The sequence below is a fragment of the Raphanus sativus genome, unplaced genomic scaffold (assembly GCF_000801105.2).
Source record: "Raphanus sativus cultivar WK10039 unplaced genomic scaffold, ASM80110v3 Scaffold2595, whole genome shotgun sequence".
Classification (NCBI taxonomy): domain Eukaryota; kingdom Viridiplantae; phylum Streptophyta; class Magnoliopsida; order Brassicales; family Brassicaceae; genus Raphanus; species Raphanus sativus.
In genome coordinates this window covers 6,575-14,803 of record NW_026617903.1, presented here as the reverse complement: position 1 = coordinate 14,803, position 8,229 = coordinate 6,575, and the positions used below count along the sequence as shown (strand labels likewise).

Genomic DNA, 8,229 nt, shown 5'->3' with positions numbered 1-8,229 from the left:
GCAGTATTTCTATAAATCTACAAATATTTAAATTTTATTATTATAAAAGAGTAGAACTGGATCCATATAGCTCAGTGAGCATTTGGTCGTGAAAAAACTTTTCCTAACCGAGTTCTGGTTATCTTAGGTTTCTAATACTTGAACGATTTATTGCGGATAAAGCTATTGTGCTTGACGTCATGTTCACATATATAAATCAGTTTCCAATTGGTTTTGAACTTTTGATGGTAAAAACATTATTATTATTTTACCACACACATTATAGCATATGTATGTAGAGTACTGCGCACATTAATGTGCTTTCATTTGCATAACATATGGTCTCTAAATTTTACCGGGGCCTCCATAAACGACAAGATGACCTACTTTCCACCATGTTTCTGTCGAGTCTCTCACTTTATAACCATGACTGTTGTCCGTATAACTCTCCGTGTTCTTCACAGTATTATCTTCCTTATAGTTTTCGTCGATAATGGAGATATCACGGATATATGAGTCGTAGTGAGGGTTCCCCACCGGAAAACGGCCGTTACCCATCGGAGGACTTGGAGATGATAAAGGACTGTACACTTCACCTCCCCATTCTACCCCCGTCCCGGAGCTCTCTTTGAACCTGCTCGCTGGCCAGAAGCCAATTAATTCATTCGACACGTACAGACCCCAGTTCCCACTGGTTTGATCCTGTACTCAACAGAAGTTGTTAATAACTTTTAGTAACGATTATTATACAAAATTTATTTTTTTAAAATCAATTTGGAGGCATATTTTCATATATTTATGAACTCGGAAATTTTTGGAGATCCAAAGCCTATGTTATATCTGTTTATGCACAAGACAGGTTCTTTCTGACCTCAAGATCAGATGTTTTTTACTATACAATAAAAACATACTGAGTCCAAAAAGACGTGACCTTGTTTATGGCGATGTCTATAGCTTGTATGCCTTTTATGTTTTGCGCAACAAGAGGTATTCCAGGAGCCATATCTGCACGGACCAATATCATTCCGGCTCCATCGGGACATCTGGAATGATAACACTGATGTCCTCCTGCCTGTATATTAACCATTACTAATTAACATGTAAGAACTGTTTGATGTATAGTAGTTGGGAATCAGTATGATTATCAAGCGTTAAGTTTAAATCAAATGCGAAACCCCTAATCAAAAAAACACAATGATGAAAACAGAATTCTATATATGAAAAAATGAAAACGTTATGCTTAATTATCAAATTTTCAATCAAATTAAGGCTATGCGTAATTCGTATAATAAAGGCTGACATAGATGCTTAATATAAACAAACCGCTCACTAATAAAACATCATCTTTTATTCACAAGGTTATGCACTTATGCAAAAACCAATTATGAAAATCTAAAACGCTCACTAGTAATTGATTTACCAACACAAATGTTATGCTTAATTCGTTAATGCATACATGAAAGTAAAATGCAACTATTATTCACTATGAACACAAACAAACGCCATGCATGCTCGTGGTTCGTGTATAAATAAATAAAATAGAAAAGAAATAAGATATATCTCGCTCACATTAGTAAAAACGAATAGCCGAGTTATGACTCCCTGGTATAGTAGGGGGTTTACCTAAAATGAATAAACAATAGAACTGAAATACATTAATTAAGAAAATGAAAGAAATGGGCACCCAATTACGCCGAGTATTTAAAAAATATAGCTGATATTAATTGACTTACAGTCCAGCCTGCTTGAATGAATTCACTTCCGATCTGAATGTGCAATCGAGTAGAGCTGATTTGATTCGGTTCAACCGGAGGAGTAAAAATAGCTGCCCTCATGGTCGCTCCATTGTAAATCTTTGGTTTCCTTTTTGTCCGTGTCACAGCAAACTGAATAAACCGCTTGAGAATATTAATGGGTGTTCTCTTTTGCAAAAATAAAAATAAATGATGGGTGTTCTTCGATCATAAGTTTAAGTTAATTACATGATCATATCAAAATAATTACAATAATTTAGGGTTAAGTTATAGTCTATATTTATTTACTTCTAATGATCTTCTATAACTTCATTAAACTATTTTCAAACCATTTGGTACTAAAAACGTATTAAACACACACACACACACTCACACATTTTGAATATACCGTAATATGCTCAGAAATTAGTATAGGTCTGAGTAGAGTAATAACGTAACTAGCTGAATATTTTCTTTGTTCATTTACTTAAACAAATTCTGATAGTCTTTAGTTTATTAGTCGACTACACAAGAAGCTATTATTGGTAAAAAAAAGAAAGAGCTATTGTTTAATAGTTTATACTGTGCTCTACCGGTCTCATTACTGCCACATTTTACTATATATTTGACATTTCTAGTTGTAAAATAAAAAACTTTGAGAAAGTACACTTACATGATGGTCATTACCGGAAAGCATAGGTTCATAAGTATTGTTCCATGAACCTCGGGGATTAGAACTGTCACCACCCAGCGATTTCAATCTCAAGAGATCGACTTTAGTGACTCTAAGTATGGGAACTGTACCAATAGGGCAACCCAAACCATTCTCCCATAAGTGACCAAAATGTTTTTTACTAAGTTTCTCCCTCCTATGCTTTGTTGATCCTTCCGGGTATGACATACGCATCTACTCACAAAAAAAAATTCTTAATAAGTATGCAAAATAATCGCACCAAACCGATTTAAAGCAAACTTCAAGTAGAACTTAAATCGTTTTATTTATTTTGATGTGACTTTGCATATGTTGTAAAAACTTATGATAGGTAAACTATTAAGATAATACATAATAGAGCAATATACCTTGTCATGGAAGAATGTATGATTCATCATGGATGGGTGGTCAAATCCTGGTTGTTTGTAGAAATCCACGCACCCATACTCTTCACCATAGATAGACTGCGGATCCAGAAGTAACAGCAACTAACAATCTATTTTACCAGTTTATATATGATATAATATATAGACTGCGTATCCAGAAGTAAGAGCAACTATCAATCTATTTTACCAGTTTATATATAATACAATCCTAAAATCCTTGAATCTAGAAATTATAACATAACTATAATTATGATGAGTGAGATGATGATGAACCTTGATGATTTTAACAGCAGGCCTGTTAATAATCTTAAGTTCTTGCTCTATGTCCAAATCTTCAACATTTTTTAATGTCTCAGCCGCTTCGACGATGCCACGGTTATAGCTTATCATAAGGCTACAACATATGCATAAGAAAACCATCCACATTGCTGAAAACTCCAATTCCATTTTCATCAACACTGGAGAGACATGAGATAATTATTTGACATATATCTAGTTTACCAAGGATTTGAAGATATTTGGAATTATGGAAAACAATAAATGTTTTAATTTCATGGTCAATAATCAAAGTTTTAGTCTAGATCTTGGTCAATGGTCTTGAATGGTAATTAATGTGAAAATTTATTTCCATTTAATGATCATAAATTGCATTATTCCACCTAGAAATCAAATATAAAAATGAGGAGATTCCATAAGAGAAAGAAATGAGAGAAAAGGGAGAAGATAATTCAATGAGATAATTATTTGACATAGATCTTCCACTTTCCATCTTGAACAAGAACTAAATATTACTCCTCCATTACAATTTAATAGTCGTCAACAAAATTTTCGTTTCAAAACAAATGTCGTTCAGAATTTCAATGCAAAATTTATTAAAAATATTTTCATTTTTGTTTTTTATTGGTTGAAATGTAAAAAAAAAGTGCTTATTTCAACATGAACTTTACGCATCGTACCTATTCATTCACGAACTTTGTAGTAGTGCGTATTCCACACTGAACTAAACAATTTTTTAAAAATACTATATGAACTTTATGCGTCGTGTCTATTATTTCACGAACTTTATAGTAGTGCGTATTTCACACTGAACTAAATCAAAATCAAAAAATACTAAATAGACTCTCAAAATCGTGCTTATTTCAATATTGAGTGTTAAATGTGTTAGTTATCCGTTAATTTATCAAAACAATGTCATTTTGTATAAATATTGTGAAATTAAAAATAAAATATACTCTTAAAATCGTGCTTATATATATTGATTTTATCAAAAGACTATTTTGGATAAATTCTATGAAATTGTCCGTCGTTTTTTAATTTTTTCAATTTTTCCAAAAAAAATTCTATCCAAAATGACGTTATTTTGATAAACTAATTTATGACTAACGCCTTTCACTTGCTGACAAAGAAAGACTAACATCTTTGACGGTCATATATATTATATATATAATCACGATTTGAGCATCAAAGGTGTTAGTCTTTTTTGTTAGCAAATCAAAGGTGTTAGTCATATATATATATGTACATTAACCGTCAAAGGTGTTAGTATTTTTCTGTTTAGAAAATCAAAAGTGTTAGTTATACGTTAATTTATCAAAACAACGTCATTTTTGATAGATTTTATAAAAATAAAAATTACAAAATGACGGATAATTTCATAGAATTTATCCAAAATAATTTTTTTTGATAAATTAAGCATGGCTAACACCTTTAACAGTTAATATATAAGTACAATTTTGAGAGTCTTCTGGTAAATTAAAGGATGACTATTACATTTGACAGTCAATATATATAAGCACGATCTTAAGAGTCTATATTTTATTTTAATTTTTAATTTCACAAAATTTATTCAAAATGACGTTGTTTTGATAAATTAACGGATGACTAACACATTTAACGCTCAATATTAAAATAAGCACGATTTTGAGAGTCTATATAGTATTTTTTTTTAGTTTTGTTTAGTTCAATGTGAAATATGCACTACTATAAAATTTGTGAAGAAATAGACATGACGCATAAAGTTCATATAGTATTTTTAAAAAATTGTTTAGTTCAGTGTAGAATACGCACTATTACAAAGTTCGTGAAGGAATAGGCACGACGCGTAAAGTTCATGTTGAAATAGGCACTTTTTCCTTGAAATGTATAATTAGTTGTACATGTAATTATGCTTTTTATTTTGGAAATATACAAAATCATATATTTACTAATCTGTGTGCATAAAATTAGAATGACATTTAAAATGAAACAAAAGAAATAATTAAAAACTATAAACATAGATGTCTCTTAATGCTCAAGTTTGAGAGAAGATATATATCTTAATAAGAATTCAGCGATAACTAAAATATTTAAAACAATAAACATAGATGTATCTTAAAAAAATTATTGGCATGTGCAGGAAAATATCAAGTTCATCTAGTCATATTAAGAAATAAGAAAGTTCATTTTAGCAAGGAATTAGATTTAATGTTTTTTGCTTTCTAATTTGTATTGACATATGTTCTTTCCTTATTTATATTTTTTTTTGAACACAACTTTCATTTCATAACTTAAACTTCAGAACTACAACAGGAAAGAGAGCTTAAAACTCTACAATCAGAAAACATTACAACATAAAACATAGTTAAGACACTGAAATATGATGACAGCGAATTCAGAGTCGGGCTCGAATGCGTCAAAGCAAGGTTTGCGGCACTGCCGGACACTTGAGATTTAGTCACTTTGAGACGTGACGTTAATACCCAATCCGCACCTCCAAATATCGTCGAGACGAAATCCGTTGCATCTTCAGGCCCCAAACGGACCGGTACACAAGATAGCAAAACAGTTATAGATATGAGCATACACCTCCATTTAACGTTTGGAGGGGAAACATTCCTCTTGACTGAGGCAGGGGTTGATAAGGTTCGCTTCTTCAGAAATCCTGATGAATCCACCAGTAATTGAGCGACAAGACTCTTCACAAAAGAGAAATAAGGCGTTGAAAGCAAACTATCAGTGATAGATTTTGGACTTGTTAGGCCCACACCCAAAATTTTGTAAACCCAGCCCAATTGATGTATCAAATTGTCTTTGCCGGTGGAATCCCAACTCGGCGCAAACGGAGCAGTGACATGTGAACGGCTGGTGGCTTTTTCGTGACAAATTGATGGACGGTTCGGCTCTCCGATCTGTTGACGATATGGTATAGCAATGCGGAGAAACTTGACTGAGATCCTCACCTTCTCGGAGAGGAAGCAAAATCTTCAGAGCTGAACCGAACATGATGGACAGCGGGGATGGTGTCAGATCCGGCGGGTGAGACCTAGATCTGGAAACGCTCACGGTTTCTTCTTCATAAAGGAGTAGAGATGCACCGATTAGAAGGTCGGTGGAGCAAATTGAAAGATCAGACACAACACTGTGAGTGAAACTGGTGAGTAAGGCCAAGAAGCAACAATAATGGGGAATCCCCCAGTAAGATTTGAAACCGGTGGAGTCCCACCTGTAACGCAAAGACGGAGCTCTCCTAATCACGGCGGCGAACCTTCTCTGAACAGATCCGTCGTCTTGAGAAGCGCACATAAGAAAGTAGACGAGAGATCTCGTCGAGACTGGAATGATGCAACAGAATCGAGGGCGAGGTTGAACAGTGGCGGAGATGGCTCGACGCCGGCGGCCAGAGGCACCACCGGCGTCAAGGAGACGAAGTGACGGCGCTGTCTCGATAACTGGACCTGAGAGAGTTTAGGGCGAACTTCTTTCCTTATTTATATAAACACGAAAATACAATGATATAAGCCAATCAGTTAGATTTAATTTAACTTAATATACATTTAGATATAATATGATGTTTAGACTTAGCCTACCGCTTTTTAGTGTAAAATATGAATAATCAATATTTTTAAAACATAGATACAAAGGATTGGTATAAAAAAAATATTGGCAACAGTCCTTATAATTTCTCTAAGAAGTTTAGCGCATTTAATAGAAGTTGTGAAATAAGTGATGGTGATGACACTTTATAAAATATTACGACTTAAATGCTTAAATGATGCTCCTCAATTAATATACAAGAGATTATAGCAATAGATAATGAAAATCTGAAGCCAAATCCCATTACATGTTCATCTTTGTCATCTTCTTCCATGAAATCCAGATAACATGTTTCGATTGTTCTTGTTGAGATGGATTACATATCACTCCGCTACAGATGATCTTTTGCTTATTTTTCTTCAGGATGCAAGACAGCAAATGTGGAGGTAAAATAAAACCACGACGATCATCCTCTTCCATTTTTCTCTTTTACCGTAATTAATTAGTTGTTCCAGCTCACCTTTTGAATTGTTTGTGTCTCTTGGGTTGTGTGTTCAGAATAGGTACGGAGCAAGAGAAAAATCGGTTTTGATGTCAAGACTTAACGCACAATCTAGTATGAACAAATAACCGCACTGCTTAATGGTATTTCATGAGAGATTTGATTGGGATAAAGGTGATGGAGACTGGGACAATCATTGCTCTGAAACAGCAAACAGGTGATGTACTCTATTTTTATTTCTTCAAATGTTACACAACAATAATTAACATAATTTCATATCAGTTTGCTGGGGAAATTTTAGTATATCTCAGGGAATGCAAAGCATATTGTAACACCTAAACCCGATTTCTAGGTTACATAACTTGGTTAAAAGAATGGGTTTAAGAAACTTTATACCCAAGTAACTAAAGCTCATTAAAAAGGACAAAACCTAAAACGACAAGGGTTTTTGTGTTGCACATGTACAAACATTGCCGTACCAAAACTATAAGCTAGAGCAATCATCTATGTTTTGTTAAAATCCTTGATGTGTTGTTCTTGTTGCCTCGAGACTTTTAAAGAGAGGGAGAGTGGAGATCGATGCTGTTACGGAGGAGAAGCATTGCGGGGACGAGATTGATGGTTCGGGTATGGAGAAAAAAGATTTGTCACTTTCAAATACTGATTCGCAAACACTGACAAGGAAAACTGGAGTTATGTAGTGAGAGAAGCCATTGAAGAGAAAGAAAGGTGAAGAAGAAGAAGAGAGATCTATTTCATGGTGAAGTAAAACTCCAGCCAGGGAATAGGACACGATCTGGGGGCATAATATATGACTGTCAAAGCTTATCAGAACAGAGGAGAGAAGAAAACAGAGGTGGGAAGAAAGTTTCGAGATGGGGTTTGGAAGTTGATATTTAGGTAATTACCAAGCCACCTAATTCAGATACAAAGCTTATATTTACAGAGAACATTACAAAAAATACAGAAAAACTTTCGTTGGTGTTATCAGAACTAGAACAAGGCCACAATTTGTTTTCGTCTTGGACAAGAAACTTCTGTAAAACCAGCAACATAAACTCAAAATATCAGTGTGTGGAAGAAACTTTGGGAGGGTGTTCTAGATAAAGTAACGAGAATCGGATC

General features: G+C 33.9%; 2 protein-coding genes across 2 annotated transcripts; both read right to left on the bottom strand.

The window, feature by feature from the left end:
• Positions 1 to 324: 324 nt before the first annotated feature.
• Positions 325 to 3,263, bottom strand: LOC108850075 (uncharacterized). The gene is made up of 7 exons (XM_018623664.1): positions 3,084 to 3,263; positions 2,793 to 2,888; positions 2,386 to 2,619; positions 1,713 to 1,865; positions 1,549 to 1,602; positions 911 to 1,051; positions 325 to 681 (listed from the first exon to the last, which is right to left on the bottom strand). Exons 1-7 carry the CDS (start codon positions 3,261 to 3,263, stop codon positions 325 to 327), a joined length of 1,215 nt encoding a protein of 404 aa, XP_018479166.1.
• A 2,047-nt stretch (positions 3,264 to 5,310) lies between these two features.
• LOC130505808 (uncharacterized) lies at positions 5,311 to 6,580 on the bottom strand. Its single transcript, XM_057000415.1, has 2 exons — positions 6,292 to 6,580; positions 5,311 to 6,207 (listed from the first exon to the last, which is right to left on the bottom strand). The coding sequence occupies exons 1-2, from the start codon at positions 6,369 to 6,371 to the stop codon at positions 5,802 to 5,804; spliced, it is 486 nt and encodes a 161-aa protein (XP_056856395.1). The 5' UTR covers positions 6,372 to 6,580; the 3' UTR covers positions 5,311 to 5,801.
• Between the last annotated feature and the right edge of the window lie 1,649 nt (positions 6,581 to 8,229).

Coding starts and splice junctions, on each gene's coding strand:
- LOC108850075 (XM_018623664.1), bottom strand. CDS start 3,263: ATGAAAATGGAATTGGAGTTTTCAGCAATGTGGATGGTTTTCTTATGC. Junction 1,866..2,385: donor TTTCCGGTAATGACCATCAT/GTAAGTGTACTT, acceptor CGGTTTATTCAG/TTTGCTGTGACACGGACAAA. Junction 1,603..1,712: donor TCATTCAAGCAGGCTGGACT/GTAAGTCAATTA, acceptor TATTCATTTTAG/GTAAACCCCCTACTATACCA.
- LOC130505808 (XM_057000415.1), bottom strand. CDS start 6,371: ATGTGCGCTTCTCAAGACGACGGATCTGTTCAGAGAAGGTTCGCCGCC. Junction 6,208..6,291: donor GCTCCGTCTTTGCGTTACAG/GTGGGACTCCAC, acceptor TTTCACTCACAG/TGTTGTGTCTGATCTTTCAA.